The sequence below is a fragment of the Seriola aureovittata genome, chromosome 22, assembly GCF_021018895.1.
Source record: "Seriola aureovittata isolate HTS-2021-v1 ecotype China chromosome 22, ASM2101889v1, whole genome shotgun sequence".
Lineage (NCBI taxonomy): Eukaryota > Metazoa > Chordata > Actinopteri > Carangiformes > Carangidae > Seriola > Seriola aureovittata.
In genome coordinates this window covers 21,350,796-21,370,302 of record NC_079385.1, presented here as the reverse complement: position 1 = coordinate 21,370,302, position 19,507 = coordinate 21,350,796, and the positions used below count along the sequence as shown (strand labels likewise).

Sequence of the window (19,507 nt, the reverse complement as noted above, 5' to 3'; positions counted from 1 at the left end):
GAGCTAACACTGAGGCCTCTCACAGATATTATTGTCCTGCTGTGTTTCTAGTTCACTGAGATATATTTAACGTCTCCAAACATTGTGGTGGTGACTCCCATCATGCCTCGGTGCGGCACGTGGTTGGTAACTCGGAGTTTCGCTCTCTGACTGTCAGATTATGAATGTGGGTCAGAATCTGACGGATTATCTGCAGGTCCACGGTGACAGTTGATGTAAACTCTTTGTTTCCTGTAAATCTGCTTCATATGTCACATGATGCTGTTATTGATATGAGCAACATGCTAATCCACACACAGCAGTCCACTGGAAGAGCTGCTGATTTAACAGAAGGAGGGTTTACTGTCACACAACAAAGACGACTGCTGCTTTACATATTCAGAGTGAAGGATGGGGTTAACCTACCTTAGCACAAAGACTGGAAGCAAGGGGGAACTGTTAGCCTAGCTTAGCACAAAGACTAGAAACAGGGGGAACTGTTAGCCTAGCTTCGGAAAAAGACTAGAAACAGGGGGAACTGTTAGCCTACCTTAGCACAAACACTGGAAGCAGGGGGGAACTGTTAGCCTAGCTTTGCAAAAAGACTAGAAACAGGGGGGATCTGTTAGCCTAGCTTAGCACAAAGACTAGAAACAGGGGGAACTGTTAGTCTAGCTTAGCACAAAGACTAGAAACAGGGGGAACTGTTAGCCTAGCTTCGGAAAAAGACTAGACACAGGGGGGAACTGTTAGCCTAGCTTAGCACAAAGACTAGAAACAGGGAGAACTGTTAGCCTAGCTTAGCACAAGGACTGAAAGCAGGGGGGAACTGTTAGCCTAGCTGTTGTAAAATTTTGTAATTGAATATATTTTTTAAATATAGTAACTTTAACTAAAACTAGTTTTTCTTGTGATTCTAGGTAAATATTGTATAATTATGAGACAGTGTTAATTGGAAGTAGAGGGACGTTTGTTCTCAGGATCTTGACACCAGCTGCTTGTTTCTGTTTTTAACTGATTCAGTTATTATTTCATAATCGGCAGTTAGATCTGAAACCATCAGCTGATTGAACAGTTTAGCAGATTGAACCGATCAGCTCATTGACAGCAGAGAAGGAGCTCACAGGCTGTTGATGGATTCTGATTGTAAATGAAGTGCATGTCTGATTCTCTTCCATTTTGTGTATAAGCATCGACTGATTAATTGATCCACATGGAGGTTTCTGCACCGTTGTTTTGTGGTTTAAGAACAGGAACCAATCAATGATCATTATCAGATCAATGTTAATCAGATTGAATCTGTGATCAGGATCTGATGGGACGTGGTCTGACGTCATTTCTCTCCAGCAGGTTTCTGGTTTCAGGGAAACTGGAGCCAGGTTTCAAGCGGTCACCTTCATCCTGTGTGATGATGATGATGATGATGATGACGAAGGTGCTCAGTGAGGAGTGTCCTCTCCTGCTGTCAGAGTTAATGAAGGAGCAGCAGATAGTGTCAGACCACCTGTGTCTGACAGGAAATCAGCTGCTGCTGCTGCGACCGGCTCAGACCAGGACACAGGAAATAACCTGGTCCCGTCTGAACCGGCTGGGACTGTTTACTTTGATTTCAATCAGAGATTTCCCAGAGACGATCAGGGATTTATTGATCTTGGTTCAATAAATATATAATTAATCAAACTGAATTTAAACAGAGACAACGCTTGAAGGATTATTTGATTTATTTATTTATTTATTTTTAAATACAGGAACCTGTTCTCGATTGTGAACCTGGTCTCTTCATCATTTGAATGTCAACCTTTATTTAAATTTTGTTGTACAGCCTAACAGAGTCTTCAGACGCTGTGTTTTCCCAGCTGACTGCAGCAGCTTGTTAGTGAACATGACAGAGATGTAAATACAGTGTTTGATCCTTGGCTCTCATCTTTGTTCTCTGCTCATTAAACAGCTGATCCTCTTCCTCCTGATCTGATTCAGTTTGAACAAACAGGAGAAACTCGAGCTCAACACGACGCTGCTGTTGCTAAAGCTGAAGCTGCTGAAGCTGAAGGTGCTGCTGAAGGTGCTGCTGAAGCTGCTGCTGAAGCTGCTGAAGCTGAAGCTGCTGCTGTAGCTGAAGCTGCTGATGAAGCTGAAGCTGTAGCTGCTGCTGAAGCTGCTGAAGCTGCTGCTGTAGCTGAAGCTGAAGCTGCTGCTGAAGCTGAAGGTGCTACTGAAGCTGAAGGTGCTGAAGCTGAAGCTGCTGCTGTAGCTGAAGCTGCTGCTGAAGCTGAAGCTGAAGGTGCTACTGAAGCTGAAGGTGCTGAAGCTGAAGGTGCTGCTGTAGCTGAAGCTGCTGCTGAAGCTGAAGCTGAAGGTGCTACTGAAGCTGAAGGTGCTGAAGCTGAAGCTGCTGCTGTAGCTGAAGCTGAAGCTGCTGCTGAAGCTGAAGGTGCTACTGAAGCTGAAGGTGCTGAAGCTGAAGCTGCTGAAGCTGCTACTGAAGCTGCTGCTGTAGCTGAAGGTGCTGAAGCTGCTGAAGCTGCTGAAGCTGAAGGTGCTGAAGCTACTGAAGCTGCTGAAGCTGAATACTGAAGCTGCTGCTGGTCACTGTGTGAAACTCAGAGCAGTGTTTCTCTTTTTAATGAGAGATCTGAAGCTAAGCTCTAGAACAGAATAAAAAGAGCAGGATGCTTTAACTGTTAGTGCTGTACAACACCCTGAGACCTCTGCTGCTGGTTAACACCTCCACCCTCACACCTGAGACACCTGAGACACCTGAGGTCCTCTCACTGTTCACTCTCAGGTCGCATCTTCTGTCTGTGTTCAGACAAGAAACCATTTCACATTCAGAGACAAAGACCAGCTTATCCTCCAGAGACCTGGTGGTGAAATGAAAGAAACATTTACATCATCTCCTGAAACACTAAGGAAGGGGAGGTGGAGGAGGTGGAGGAGGAGGAGGTGGAGGTGGAGGTGGTGGAGGAGGAGGAGAGGAGGAGGAGGAGGAAGAAGAAGAAGAGGAGGTGGAGGAGGTGGAGGAGGAGGAAGAAGAAGAGGAGGTGGAGGAGGAGGAAGAAGAAGAGGAGGTGGAGGAGGTGGAGGAGGAGGAGGAGGAGGAAGAAGAAGAGGAGGTGGAGGAGGTGGAGGAGGAGGAGGAGGAGGTAGATGAAGGCCTGTCACTCAGAAACCATCAGTGGTGCAGATGGAGATGAGCTGTGTGTCGGTGCGGTCTATTTACAGGATCACAATGATTCACTGTGATACAAATTCCTGTTGTTTTCTGAAGGGGACTGAGGTAGAACTGACATGATCAGTCAATTTATTGATTAGTTGATCAGTCTTTGAACTGAACTCTCAATGTTTTTCACTGTTTTCTTTCATTTAATCAACTGTAGATAGAAAAATTGATCAGATGAATCAATAATTAAAAACTTTGATATCTACAGCTTCAGACTGAATCTACTATCACCTCTCAGCACTGTTGGCACATATCCTGAGTATTTCTTTATATATTACTATTTTTATTTATGTATCATAGTATTAGGACACATTTTTATATTTTATCTTTATAATCTTACTTCTTCTTTTCTGGTCTTTGTCGTTACATTTCCTGAGGATGAGAAAAGTATTCTGATTCTGATCACGTGTCTTCATGTTCGATGTCCTCCAGAGATCGTTGACCTTCCTCGTCTCCGTGAACGACGACGGTTTGATCGTGGCGGCTCTGGAGCACTCAGACCTGCAGGAGAACGTGACGGCCTACGCTGCCCAGGTCTCTGGAGAACCCAGACTGACCCTGGTCCAATTTGTGAACTCCAGCGAGCCGCTGCTCTTCAACACGTCCTTCCACGGTCTCTGCTACACTGTGGGACTGCTGGTCAAACTGGGACAGAGCTGGTCCAGACCAGTCAAGACCGTGCCCGTCCTCACCAGTGAGTAACTGATGGTTCTTTAACATGACCAACGTATGACCAACGCATGACCAACACATGACCAACGCACGACCAACGCACGACCAACGCACGACCAACGCACGACCAACGCACGACCAACGCACGACCAACGCACGATCAACACACGACAACACACGATCAACACACGACCAACACACGACCAACACACGACCAACACACGACCAACACACGATCAACACACGATCAACACACGACCAACACAAGATCAACACACGATCAACACACGACCAACACACGACCAACACACGATCAACACACGACCAACACAGATCAACACATGATCAACGCACGATCAACGCACGACCAACGCACGACCAACGCACGACCAACGCACGACCAACACACGACCAACACAAGATCAACGCACGATCAACGCACGATCAACGCACGACCAACGCACGACCAACGCACGACCAACGCACGACCAACACAAGATCAACACACGACCAACACACGACCAACACACGATCAACACACGACCAACACACGACCAACACAGATCAACACATGATCAACACACGATCAACACACGATCAACACACGATCAACACACGACCAACACACGACCAACACAGATCAACACACGATCAACACACGATCAACACACGATCAACACACGATCAACACACGACCAACACAGATCAACACATGATCAACACATGATCAACACATGATCAACACACGATCAACACAGATCAACACATGATCAACACATGATCAACACATGATCAACACACGATCAACACAGATCAACACACGATCAACACACGATCAACACACGACCAACACAGATCAACACACGATCAACACACGATCAACACACGACCAACACACGATCAACACACGACCAACACACGATCAACACACGATCAACACACGATCAACACACGACCAACACACACGATCAACACACGACCAACACACGATCAACACACGACCAACACACGATCAACACACGACCAACACACGATCAACACACGATCAACACACGATCAACACACGACCAACACACGACCAACACACGATCAACACACGATCAACACACGACCAACACACGATCAACACACGACCAACACACGACCAACACACGATCAACACACGATCAACACACGATCAACACAGATCAACACATGATCAACACATGATCAACACACGACCAACACAGATCAACACACGATCAACACATGATCAACACACGACCAACACACGATCAACACACGACCAACACACGACCAACACACGATCAACACACGACCAACACACGATCAACACACACGACCAACACACGACCAACACACGATCAACACACGACCAACACACGACCAACACACGACCAACACACGATCAACACACGATCAACACACGACCAACACACGACCAACACACGACCAACACACGACCAACACACGACCAACACACGATCAACACACGATCAACACAGATCAACACAGATCAACACACGATCAACACATGATCAACACATGATCAACACAGATCAACACAGATCAACACACGATCAACACATGATCAACACATGATCAACACATGATCAACACATGACATACAGGTTTTCTGTAAATTTAGTCAGTTTTAGACTTTACAGAGTTCATTATTAATCCATTAACCAACAGATGAAGGAGTTGCCTGTATTTTCTGAGGCGAATCAAAGATTAATGAAGGATTCTTGTTTCAGTAATTGGTCAAAATGAATTTATAACCATTAAATTCACATTAAACTGTGACAATAATTTATAATTATGTAATAATTTATATAATTTAAAGAAAATCATATTTCATTCATTGTAAATGTGAATTCAGTGAAAGTATAGTTTTTATAATTTGAGGCTGATTTTGATTTAATGTGTCCTGTGGTCCAGGTGTGAGACCTGTGGTCCAGGTGTGAGACCTGTGGTCCAGGTGTGAGACCTGTGGTCCAGGTGTGTGACCTGCAGTCCAGGTGTGAGACCTGTGGTCCAGGTGTGAGACCTGTGGTCCAGGTGTGTGACCTGTGGTCCAGGTGTGTGACCTGTGTGTTTCTGTCTCCTCAGAGCCCCTCCCCGTCCGCAGTGTTCAGATATCGGACTATAAAGAGTCTCCAGAGACAGGTGTGGTGTTTGAGATCGAGCCTCCGGCAGGAAACGTCTTCAGCAGAGTCAACATCAGCTTCAGTGAGGGACAGGAGCGACGCTCCATGCTCTATAAAGGTAGGTAATGGGGCTGCTGGGTAAAAACCCCACCTGTCCAGGGGGAGGGGCCGGTTCCTGTCATGTGACTGTCACTGATTGACTCTGATATTTGCTGTTTGTTGCTGTAGACTTCTACAAAGGGAAGACGGTGTTCAAACACTGGTTACCGGGGGTGTGTTACCGGAACATCACCTTCCAGCTGATCTCTGAGGCCACCGTGTACCAGACTGCTCTGGTTGCACACAGTGACATCACACACACACCTGTTCACCACAGGACAGGTAAGACACAGGACAGGAGTCTGTTTGTTTATGTTTGTGATCATTATAGTTTGTGTTGATATGTTTACAGAATAACTGAGTAGACACTAAGTTGCTTTCAAGGGAAGTCCAACAGCAGAAAATCCCTGTTGTTAGTCTGTAACCATGGCGACAACAGGGCGTTCGGTGTATCCTCTGGAGACATGAAACTTTTATGTTGAAGAAACTGTTTGTAGCTCCACAGAGTAACGAGGAGCTGATGCAGTTATAGATGAAATGTCTTAGATGATACTCTGACGTCCTGTTCCCATGAAGGCAGCATTGAGTTGAAGTAAAGAGTTGTTGCTATGGAAACAACTCCCCGTCTTGTTCCTGTTGGTTTTAAAGCTGCAGACCTCGTTTGAACTGGAAAAATAAAACATCCAAGGTCTAAATACAGTTTCAAACCCTGCTACACTCTCTAAATAATAGAATTTGAAAAACTATTTGAAAAGACATTTAAAAATGGAGAAGCTAAATGACTAAACTAATCGATTAGCTAACGGGAAAAACAGCTGGAAAAAAGAAATCGAAAAAGGAATCCAGGAATTAATTCTTATTCTGAAAATGTCTTTTCAAATAGTTTTTCAAATTCTGTTTTTTATTCATGAATTCATAAATGTGTTTATAATTGTATTTATTTCCTCTCTGCTCCTCGTCAAAACATGGAGCCGATGACTCTCGACCAGTTCACTTCTTATTATCAGTTTCCTGTCTGACATGTGACTGATGATGATGATGATGAGGAGGATGATGATGGTGAGGATGATGATGATGGTGAGGATGGTGGTGATGGTGAGGATGGTGGTGATGATGGTGATGATGGTGGTGATGATGATGATGATGGTGATGATGAGGAGGGTGATGATGGTGATGAGGATGATGGTGATGAGGATGATGATGGAAATGGTGATGATGATGATGGTGATGATGGTGATGAGGATGATGATGGAAATGGTGATGATGATGATGGTGATTATGGTGATGGTGATGAGGATGGTGATGATGATGATGATGGTGATGAGGATGATGATGTGATGAGGATGATGGCGATGATGGTGATGATGATGGTGATGAGGATGATGATGTTGATGATGATGTTGTTGGTGATGATGGTGATGATGGTGATGGTGATGATGGTGATGATGATGATGATGTTGGTGATGAGGATGGTGATGATGATGATGATGGTGATGAGGATGATGATCATGGTGATGATGATGATGAATGTGATGATGATCATGGTGATGATGATGATGTTGGTGATGAGGATGGTGATGGTGATGATGTTGGTGATGAGGATGATGATCATGGTGATGATGATGATGATGGTGATGAGGATGGTGATGATGATGATGATGGTGATGAGGATGATGATCATGGTGATGATGATGATGAATGTGATGATGATCATGGTGATGATGATGATGTTGGTGATGAGGATGGTGATGGTGATGATGTTGGTGATGAGGATGATGATCATGGTGATGATGATGATGATGGTGATGAGGATGATGAGGATGATGATGATGGTGATGAGGATGATGATCATGGTGATGATGATGATGAATGTGATGATGATCATGGTGATGATGATGATGTTGGTGATGAGGATGGTGATGATGATGATGTTGGTGATGAGGATGGTGATGGTGATGAGGATGATGATGGTGATGATGATGAGGATGATGATGATGATGATGGTGATGATGATGATGTTGGTGATGAGGATGGTGATGATGATGATGATGGTGATGATGATGATGGTGATGATGATGATGTTGGTGATGAGGATGGTGATGATGATGAGGATGATGATGATGATGATGGTGATGATGATGATGATGATGAGGATGATGATGGTGATGATGATGATGATGGTGATGAGGATGATGAATGTGATGATGATCATGGTGATGATGATGATGTTGGTGATGAGGATGGTGATGGTGATGATGATGAGGATGATGGTGATGATGATGGTGGTGATGATGATGATGGTGATGGTGATGATGATGGTGATGATGATGATGATGGTGATGAGGATGATGATGATGATGGTGATGATGATGATGATGATGGTGTGATGATGATGATGATGGTGATGAGGATGATGATGATGGTGATGATGATGATGTTGGTGATGAGGATGATGATGGTGATGAGGATGGTGATGATGATGATGGTGATGATGATGATGAGGATGATGATGATGGTGATGATGAGGATGATGATGGTGATGAGGATGATGATGGTGATGATGATGAGGATGATGATTATGATGATGAATGTGATGATGATCATGGTGATGGTGATGAGGATGATGATGGTGATGATGATGAGATGATGATGGTGATGATGATGATGATGGTGATGAGGATGATGATGATGGTGATGATGATGATGGTGATGAGGATGATGTTGGTGATGAGGATGGTGATGGTGATGAGGATGATGATGATGGTGATGATGATGATGTTGGTGATGAGGATGGTGATGGTGATGATGATGGTGATGATGATGATGATGATGGTGATGATGATGATCATGGTGATGATGATGATGTTGGTGATGAGGATGGTGATGATGATGGTGATGATGATGATGATGGTGATGATGATGATGATGGTGATGAGGATGATGAGTAATGGCGGTCTGAATGTCGCCGTCTCAGCGGAGCCTCATTATAGAAACAGCAGCAGACTGATGAGACAGTGTGACTCATGCTGCTGAGTCTCTGCTGCATTATTGATCTGATGAACAGTCACTGATACAAACAGCAGCTTCATTACTGTCATCACGTCTTTAATGAGCTCAGAGAGGGAGGGGCTACACACACACCTCCCACCTCCTGCTCTCAGCGTCTCCACTGTCTCTTTATTCTGAGCAAATCATCTGATTGTAAAATGAAATGAAATGATGAAAGATGTTTTGTGACTCAGCTGGTCAGGTGACATGTGACACCTGTGTGACAGGTGACAGCTGTCTGCTCTGTTGTTAATTATGATAGTGTAGTTTGTGTTGATGTATGAACCCAGTTCGGACTGAAGCGTGTCTGAGCATCACTTTAAATATCACGTGTCAGTCAGAACTGTTACATGTTCATTTGTTTTAGATATTTCCTGATTTAAATCATAATTTGATGAATTTAAACTGTTTTTTCAGACGCAGTTTTCAGGCCTTTGGGTGAAGTTCATCTTCAGTCTAAACGTTTGGTTTCCACACGACATTTATTACACATTCATTTTAAAACTATTAAAGTATCCAGAGTAAACGTCGTCATGGAGACAGGCTCCTGTCAGTGTAATAAGCTTCTGTTTTCATCATGTTTTAATGTAAAATCTGAATCTGTAAAAAGTCCATTTGATTTATAATTAAAAGTTTAAATCTGACTCATTCTCTCTCTCTCCTCAGTCCCCTACCCCCCCCTCAACATTTCCAGTAAGATCGTTCACCTGAGCCAGAGGGCGGGTCCAGGTGAGGCCCCCAACACAGTCCCTCCTGAGGGGAACCAGGAGAGTGGGCGGGGCTCCCGTCGAGCCCGGGACGTCCCGCTGATGGAGGAGCAGGAGGAGGAGATGCACACTGACGACAACTCTGAGGAGGCGGCAGGAGTTTCCACCCAGATTGCCTTCAACCCCCCGCAGAACCTGACGGGGCCCACCGCCGCCCCCGACCTGACCCCCAACCAGACTGCGGAGACTCAGAACTACTGGCTGGACCCCACTGACCCGTCTCCTGCCGACAGGGAGGATGAGTTCGTCAACGCCGTGGTGTCGGAGTACGAGGACTCCAATGAGCCGGGGTCAGCCATGGGTCTCCCCTCCGACCCCCCCGTCCTGCCCACCAGACTGCCCCCCATCCTGCTGGAGCTGCGCTGGCTGCCCCCCAGACCCCCCACCAGCTACGACGGCTTCAACATCTACATCTACAGAGACGGTAAACATGCAGGAAGTGGATAGGATGAGGAATTTCACAATAAAGTTCAGTAGAGGAAGAAGAGTGTGATATTGATGATGATGATTATGATGAAGACAAAAATGATGATGATGATGATGATGAAGATGACCTTCAGTCTCTCTGTTTTTCAGGGAATTCGACAGAAACAGCGACTGTGGATGAAAACACTCATGAGTTCTTCACTGAACTCACGGAACAAGGAACGTACCGAGTCCAGGTCGCCACCCTGAGCTCATCTGGAGACTGTGAGGCCAGAGAGAGCGCCGCCGACACCGGGTTCACCTTCTACCTCGGTAACAACGACACTGTCACTCTGCAGTGAACACACTCAATTAAGGATCAATAATATTATAGTTACAGAAGATTATAAATTAATGGATTAAAGGAATTCTATGTTCAAAAATCCTTTAAAATGAACCTTAAAAACATGATCCTGATAATAATTAAAATCATTCAGTGAATGTTTTGAGTCTGACTCATGATTATTTTCACTATGAATTGATTAATTATTGATTAGTCATTCAGAGTTAGAGATTGTGAACACGCAGTATGTACAGTTTTTTAAAAATTTGATTTAATGTCATTTATCAAAATAAAATAATCAAATCGTCACTTTGATGAGCTGAAACCTGAAAATGGAAAAATGTCTTAAATAATAAATCCTGAAATATCAAAGTAGTTTTGATTAATTGATGAAATGTTGCAGCTGTAGATTATTTTTACAAGAAGTAGAATTTGAATATTTTAATTAAAATGTATTGAAGGGCTTCACTGCTTATTAATGGATAAATAATTGGATAATACAGTTTTAAAGGTTTTTTATGTTTGGTTCAACGTGGATTTAAAGACTGAACATGAATATTTTATTTAAAGAAAGAGAAACTGATCTGGTTTTCTTCTCTGAATCCCTGAAACCCACGTGGACTCGTGTATCTACCTGGTCCAGGTCCTGGTGGCGAGCTGCTGGAGGAGCTGAGGGAGCGTCCTCAGGCCGTCAGCGTCCGGCTGCTGGACTCCAGCACCGCCGCCGTGTCCTGGGCCTCGTCCTCCGAGAGCCACAACGGCAGCCTGGTGTCAGTGGTCTCTACGACCTGCCTGAGACCCAGTCTGAGCCAGAGGATGGAGAACACCTACTGCAGCGAGGTCAGGGGGACTGGGTCTGGGTCTGTAGACTGAGCTGGGTCTGGGTCTGGGTCTGTACACTGAGCTGGGTCTGGGTCTGTAGACTGAGCTGGGTCTGGGTCTGTACACTGAGCTGGGTCTGGGTCTGTAGACTGAGCTGGGTCTGGGTCTGGGTCTGTAGACTGAGCTGGGTCTGGGTCTGGGTCTGTAGACTGAGCTGGGTCTGGGTCTGTACACTGAGCTGGGTCTGGGTCTGTAGACTGAGCTGGGTCTGGGTCTGTAGACTGAGCTGGGTCTGGGTCTGGGTCTGTAGACTGAGCTGGGTCTGGGTCTGGGTCTGTAGACTGAGCTGGGTCTGGGTCTGTACACTGAGCTGGGTCTGGGTCTGTAGACTGAGCTGGGTCTGGGTCTGGGTCTGTAGACTGAGCTGGGTCTGGGTCTGTAGACTGAGCTGGGTCTGGGTCTGGGTCTGTAGACTGAGCTGGGTCTGGGTCTGTAAACTGAGCTGGGTCTGGGTCTGTACACTGAGCTGGGTCTGGGTCTGTAGACTGAGCTGGGTCTGGGTCTGGGTCTGGGTCTGTAGACTGAGCTGGATCTGGTTCTGGGTCTGGGTCTGGGTCTGTAGACTGAGCTGGATCTGGTTCTGGGTCTGGGTCTGTACACTGAGCTGGGTCTGGGTCTGTAGACTGAGCTGGGTCTGGTTCTGGGTCTGGGTCTGCACACTAAGCTGGGTCTGGGTCAATTTGTGAGAATTAAAAACATTTAAAAATCTTCCTTGTAAAATCAGAACTTTGTTTTGTAATTTTACAGTTTTTTGTTTTACAGTTTTTGTTTGATATAATTTAAATTTTTATCATATTTCATTTAAACTATTTTTATAAATTACAACTTTGTGCACAAAATATGGCACTGTCTTTATTCTTCAAATACAGCTGAACTTCCTTTTCATTAATCTTATAATATCACAACTTTCTGTTGAAAACATTTCACCTTCTTCTTCTTCTGCGGTTACGACTTCACTTCCTGAAAATGATCTTTGAAATTAAAACTTTAGTATAGTAATAGTAACATTAGTAGTATTTATAGTATTTTTCTCTAAATCAACTTTCTTTTCAGAAATATTTCAGCTTCATTCTTAAAACATTGACTTATTTTTTAATGTGACATTTTCTTTTAAATTCAAATTCACATAAAAACTTTATTTTCAAACTTTTATGTCTTAATTCTTAATATTGACTTACGACTTTATTTCATCTTTATTTTTTGAATTATTAACATTAATTGAATAATTAATTAGAACATCTGGTTGTCATGTGACCTCAGAGCACGGAGGGTGTTGGAGGTCAGTGTTTGCTCAGCGGCACGGCGGCAGCGTGATCAGCAGGTTAAAGATTGTTTTTTTCACAGGAGAACTCGACGAGTGACGTCATCTCTAACCTGACCCCCGGCGCTCAGTACAGGGTGGTGGTCTATCACACCAACGGACCCCTGATCAGTCCTCCGTCTGAGCCCGTCATCATCGACATAGGTGAATGTCCGGAGTCATCCCAGGTTGTTCACCTGGACGTTCATTCACCTGGACTGTAGATATAAATCATCATATGTGTGTGTTTGTGATGTCAGAGCCCACTGGCGTGCGGGAGCTGGCTGTTTACCCTCTCAGTCCCACGGCGGTCATCCTCAGCTGGCAGCGTCCGTACCACGTGGCGTTCAGGAAGTACGTCCTGCAGACCTTCTTCTTCAACCCCGTCACTCTGGCCTCGGAGTGGACCACCTACTACGAGATTGCCGCCACCGCTTCCATCATCGCCTCCGTGGTAATGCAGACGAAAGCGTGTTTGCGTGTTATGACAGTGATTTCTTCTTCTTCTTCTGTGTGTTTTGACCGGTCTTCTCTTCCTCTCTGTTCCTGGTGTTTCCTCTCAGAGAGTCACTGACCTGCTGCCCGCCTGGTATTATAATTTCCGTGTTTCCATGGTGACGTGGGGCGACCCGCCACTCAGCTGCTGCGACAGCTCCACTGTGAGCTTCGTCACAGGTACTGAGGTGTCTGTCGTTACACCTCCCTCACGTTCATGTGTTCACGCTCATGTTTACTGTCGACTAATGAATTACGAGCAGCCGGAGTTCATGACGCACCGTCAGGTCGAACCGCCACACACACCTGAACAATCCAACATGTCTGCCATGAGCTTCACCTCATCAACAGTAACACTGTTTTCAGTCCAGTCAATTCTATTTTGTCATCAATGTCAATATTTCCTGTAGCTATTTCACATTAAAAGTAATCAAAGCACAAAATCCCCTCCTTTCCTGGTACGCTTTTAATGTGAAACATCTGCAGGAAGTGTTCGAACAATCAAGAAAACAGAAAAGAAGAAGTGACTAGAATAAATCAGTGAGTGAAAGCGGTGTTGTAGTTGAAGAGAAAGTGCTGTTTCACTTCCTGCAGATATTTCACATTAAAAGCCTACCAGCAGCTCAAAGCACAAAATCCCTTCATTTCCTGGTAGGCTTTTAATGTGAAACATCTGCAGGAAGTGTTGAGTTTTATTGACAACAATGGAGAAAACAGCAAAGTAGAAGGGACTGGAAATAATCAAAGAGTGAAAACAGATCGTGCTGTTTCACTTCCTGCAGGGTTTTCACATTAAAAGCTTCCCAGGAAAGGAGGAGATGATGTGCTTCGAGCAGCTGTTAGGGTTTTAATGTGAAAGATATATACAGGAAGTGTTGTTACGTTGACAGCCAACAGTTTCTTTTATATTTCTTGTCATTTTTCACTGAATCGATCACACATTGTAGATTTTTGTATGTTTTTAAAGTTTATTTATTTAATTTTTACAGGGACAAAGCAGCTGTTAGCCGTGTTAGCTAAAAGGCTAATTTTGTTACCCATTAAAATAACAACCAACAATTTGACCTGATTAATTCATTCATTTCTCTCTCTCTCTGTCTGTCTGTCTCTCTCTCTGTCTGTCTGTCTCTCTCTGTCTGTCTCTGTCTGTCTCTCTCTCTCTGTCTGTCTGTCTCTCTCTGTCTGTCTGTCTCTCTCTGTCTGTCTCTCTCTCCGTCTGTCTGTCTCTCTCTCTGTCTGTCTGTCTCTCTCTCTGTCTCTCTTTCTTTCTCTCTGTCTCTGTCTCTCTCTGTCTGTCTCTGTCTGTCTCTCTCTCCGTCTGTCTGTCTGTCTCTCTCTGTCTGTCTGTCTCTCTCTGTCTGTCTCTGTCTGTCTCTCTCTCCGTCTGTCTGTCTGTCTCTCTCTGTCTGTCTGTCTCTCTCTGTCTGTCTCTCTCTCCGTCTGTCTGTCTCTCTCTCTGTCTGTCTCTCTCTCCGTCTGTCTGTCTCTCTCTCTGTCTGTCTGTCTGTCTCTCTGTCTGTCTCTGTCTCCAGCCCCGGAGGCTCCTCACATCTCCTCGGTGGATTACTCTCATGGCGTTCTGTATGTTCGTTGGACGTACGGTGAACTGTTCATCGACCTGTCACACTCCAGGATGCTGCACTGGCAGGTGGTCGCCGTCGGCAAGAAGGGACCAGAGAAGAGCTACTCCATCGATGTGAGTCATCCATTCATTCATTCACCCATTCATCCAGTCCTTTCTTATAGAGATGAACTTGAGTGTTTGTGTCTCCACAAAGACTCTTTCACTGAATCTGAAACCATTTCAAATAACCTGCAGCAGATGTGATGGTGGTGAGACTCTGCAGGTGGAGTCACCTGTTCATCCTGAGCTGTGTCAGAGCTCCACCTGAGTCTTCAGCCCCTCACCTGTCTGTGAATCACAGACGGATGATGTTGGACTTTGTTGTAGAAGCTGTCCTGCTCTGATCTTCAGGGAACTGACACAGACGTGTTTCCACTGACCTGAGAACAAGTCCAGCTTCATGTCTGGATGAACTGGGTCTGATCAGGTGTGTGTTCGGTGGAAGCTCAGACTCTGCAGCAGCTTCAGCAGCAGCTTCAGCAGCAGCTTCAGCAGCAGCTTCAGCAGCAGCTTCAGCAGCAGCTTCAGCTTCAGCAGCAGCAGCTTGTTACTTGGAGCTGAGCTGTTATTGATTCTCTCCTCTGGGTCGTTCGATGGTCCAATTAGCAGCAGCTGTTTCTGCTGCAGGAGCTGCGACTCGTCTTCTCCTCCACGAGGCCAATTATGTTCCCGGCAGACTCAGACTCGTTAGCTGCTGGAGGCTCAGAGCTGCCGTTTGAGCCTTAATTGGCCCGACTGCTGGATCCACAGAAACTGAGACACAGTGTGAAGGCTGAAGGTTTAGAGCTGAGGATCCTGGTCCACACACAACCACCACAACACCTGAGTCTCAGCTCACAGCACCTGTCCTCCCAGGATGCATTTCAACAGTGACTGTGTCACAGCGGAGCCACAAGGCTGTGCCATTTCATAGAATACAGTTTCATAGAATATAAGTTAATACAATAGAATAAAATGTATCAGAATAGAATTGAATAGAATAGAGACGTGATGTTTTTGTGTGAAGTTCTAAAGGACGAGCGTCTCCTGGTGAAACGTCATGTGACCTGTCGTCTCATCAGTGACTGAACCCGGTGGATTTCAGGATTTAGCAGCTATTTTTAGTTTGTGTTTTCAAGAAGGATTAAATGATATTTTGGAAAAATACCTTCAGCTTCATGTTCATGTTGTTCAGTCTGTTTCTCATCATATGAAACTGTGTCACTGTGGTCGAAGACAGGGAAGAGAAAATGAACATGTAACAGGAAACACCAGGAGACAGCAAACAACAGGAATATAATATATGTGTATTAACTGTGTGTGTGCGTGTGTGTGTGTGTGTGTGTGTCAGGTGACTCGTAACGCGATGCGGGCCAGCCTCCCTCTGCCTCCAGGTGACATCTACAACCTGACGGTGACGGCGTGCACCGAGCGCAGCAGGAACACCTCCATGCCCAACATCATCAAGCTAGGTCAGCACACACACACACACACACACACACACACACACACACACTGAGTCTGAGTCTCTGAGTCTTTGAGACCAGCACCTCATGTGTGTGTGTGTGTGTGTGTGTGTGTGTCCTCAGCTCCACTCTGAAACTGTTTTCAGTCTTAAAGCGAATATGAAACTTCATGTTTTCCACTTCCTCTTTGAGGCTGTGGAGGTATTTCAGTCCTCAGAGGAAGTGTCAGTGTTTCTGAGGCTCGGCTCGGCACGGCTCGGCTTGGCGCAGACCTGTTTCCACCTGCGGCTCTTTCCTCCACACACACACACTGTTTGATTTAAACGTGGTGGTTTGTGCTTCAGAACCGGCTCCTCCCAGGTCTCTGTACGCCGTCAACGCCACGCACTCGTCCGTGACTCTGCTGTGGACCGAGGAGGGAGTGGTCGACTACTACCAGGTCCTGTGTCGACCCAACAAGGCCAGCAAGGAGCTCAAGGTAAAACCACTGCGTCCATGTTTCCTCTGTTCGTTTGCTGAGCGTTTACTTTCAATACCCGAGTCACAAAGTTCTTCACATCCACTAAAAAGATCTTTCAAATATGTAATAAACATGTAGACGACAGAAAACAGGTCAAAGCAGCGCTGGGAATCAAAAGTCTGTTTGTTTTGTTGCTGGTTCAAAGTTGTTTCAGAGAAAATTCAAACACAAGGAAGAAAACTTTTACCACTTTTCAGTCACTTAAAAATCTAAGTATGAAATAACCAGAAAAGTCAGTCTGTAAAGTCAGACGGTGGAACAGCTGATTTTCCCATGAGGCCGATGGTGTTTTCCGCTCTGTGTTTGTGCGTGCTGCTGATTTCTTTTCATAATAAAGTTTTGACATGTTTACAACATGTAACACTTGACGCTCCCTGAAGGAGGATGAAGTCAGACCTGAGTGTGGTTGTGAAGATGAACTGTTTCTGAAACACTGTCATGTCTTTACCTTCTTTAAATGTCGGTAGACAAATCAACCCCTCCTTCTCTGCTGCTTGTTACTCCACTGTGCACCCAGTCACGGCCCAATCATGGCCCAGTCACGGCCCAGTCACGGCCCAGTCACGGCCCAGTCACGGCCTGTATACGAGGTTTACAGCTGGTCTTGTTTCTTGTGTTATTTCAGGGCTAACCTGAGTTTTCAGCTGCAGGTGTGAGATTTGTGTGTGAGACATTTGTGTATCAGCAGGGTGCCCCCCCCCCCCCCCCCCCCACCCCCCCCCCCCCGCCCCCCACATGTCTCCTCAGTAATTACCTGAAGTAGAGTGACTCATGTTATTAAAGAGGAGGTGAGGATGTTTCCTGCAGAAGACACAGACTGAGATCATCAGCTGCTCTCCATGATCTGGTCTGATGTGGTCTGATGTGGTTTTGATGATCTGGTCTGATGTGGTCTGATGTGGTTTTGATGATCTGGTCTGATGTGGTCTGATGTGGTTTTGATGATCTGGTCTGATGTGGTTTTGATGATCTGGTCTGATCTGGTCTGATGTGGTTTTGATGATCTGGTCTGATCTGGTCTGATGTGGTTTTGATGATCTGGTCTGATCTGGTCTGATGTGGTTTTGATGATCTGGTCTGATCTGGTCTGATGTGGTTTCAGGCCCGGGAGCCTCAGGTGTCCAGCTCTCACGTGGTGACGGTTTCTGGTTTGATGCCCTCGTCTTCCTACAACTGCACCGTCACCAGCTTCAGCTACAGCACGCCCAGCAAACCTGCTCACATCAGCATCTCCACCACAGGTAGGTGGTGCTGTCCTGACACTGAAGTTGCACCTGCACCACCTGCACCACAGGTTATCATGGATCATACATGTTTCTAACGGGTTAACTGCTCTGTCTGAGGGTTTTACCCTTAATTAGGAAATTGATGTTTAAGTGTTTTAGTTTGTTTAAAGTGAGTTTCACCTCATTAAAAAACCCTTAAATAAAACAAGTAAGTCATTAAAATACATACAATTATTTATCCATTAATTATCCCTTAAAATCCTATTTAGAGCACCTTAATTACATCATTAATAATGAGTAAATTAATGGATTATAGTAACGTGTTTTTAAGGGATTGTCTTCTCCGTTTAAGAGATTTTTCAGACGTGAAAACCTTTAAAATAAACAAAATAACATGAAAGTTGTCATCCCTTTAAATGCCTTTAAATGAAGCAGATAAGCCATTAAAACACCCCATATATTACAACACATTAATTAATCCATGAATTATCCCTTAAAATCACCTTAGTGTTGGTTGAAGTCAACACTTCCTGTAGATGTTTCACATTAAAAGCTTAATGTGAAACATCTGTGCAGGAAGTGAGTGAAATCAGAGAACATGGCGGACTCTGAGTGGAGGTTGGTCAGAATAATGAATCTCAAACCTGTGTCGTGCGTCTTCAGCTAAAGAGATGAACCCCAGCGTGGCGGCGATCTCGGCTCTGGCCGTCCTCAGCATCCTGCTCATCAGCCTGCTCGTCCTCTTCCTGCTCGTTCTCCGTAAGAAACACCTGCAGATGACCAGGTACCAGACTCTTCATCAGTATCACTTATCACCAAACCAGCAGCTTCATATTCTGTTTCCGTGACTCACGAATTTCTGCAGTTCAGTCTCATTCTCACCGTCGTGTCTCTTCTGAAGAGCTGAATAGAAATGAAATGTTTTTATTCTGAGAGAACGATTGTGATTCATTTAGTCATACTTTTAGTTGTTTTCTTTTTCTGTATTTTTTGTCTCATTTTCAGGTGGTTTTTCTTTTGGTTTCCATTTGTGTCATTGTTCAATGTGTATTATTCTTGTCTTTTGTCTGGTTTCACCTTCTCTCAGCTGTCACTCACCAACACTGTCTGTGGGAAAATGAATGGGACTTTAATCACAGGAGCCTGTGGCTTCACTGGATGTGACCAGTTCTGGGACGATAATACTTTAAATCATAGTGGATCCACAGAGCTGCTGAAGTTAATGACAAAGCATCTGACTGTGCGATGTTCAGTAATCAATATGAATCCAAACACATTTATTTTTATTAGGATTAAAAAGGCTCATTTCAACAGTTTTGTAGTTTGTATCTC

At 44.9% G+C, this 19,507-nt stretch overlaps 1 protein-coding gene across 4 annotated transcripts in view; it reads left to right on the top strand.

Moving 5' to 3' along the window:
- The window catches only part of ptpro (protein tyrosine phosphatase receptor type O), a 53,913-nt gene that overhangs the window by 19,475 nt on the left and 14,931 nt on the right, over positions 1–19,507 (top strand). For all 4 annotated transcript variants that reach the window (XM_056367461.1, XM_056367460.1, XM_056367459.1 and 1 more), the window contains exons 3-16: positions 3,632–3,893; positions 5,984–6,139; positions 6,250–6,402; positions 9,835–10,359; positions 10,512–10,673; positions 11,327–11,523; positions 12,910–13,030; positions 13,126–13,319; positions 13,429–13,540; positions 14,893–15,056; positions 16,315–16,435; positions 16,774–16,907; positions 18,052–18,190; positions 18,839–18,959. In XM_056367461.1, coding sequence (XP_056223436.1) covers positions 3,632–3,893; positions 5,984–6,139; positions 6,250–6,402; positions 9,835–10,359; positions 10,512–10,673; positions 11,327–11,523; positions 12,910–13,030; positions 13,126–13,319; positions 13,429–13,540; positions 14,893–15,056; positions 16,315–16,435; positions 16,774–16,907; positions 18,052–18,190; positions 18,839–18,959 — 2,561 coding nt within the window. The remainder of the gene's footprint in view (positions 1–3,631; positions 3,894–5,983; positions 6,140–6,249; positions 6,403–9,834; positions 10,360–10,511; positions 10,674–11,326; positions 11,524–12,909; positions 13,031–13,125; positions 13,320–13,428; positions 13,541–14,892; positions 15,057–16,314; positions 16,436–16,773; positions 16,908–18,051; positions 18,191–18,838; positions 18,960–19,507) is intronic.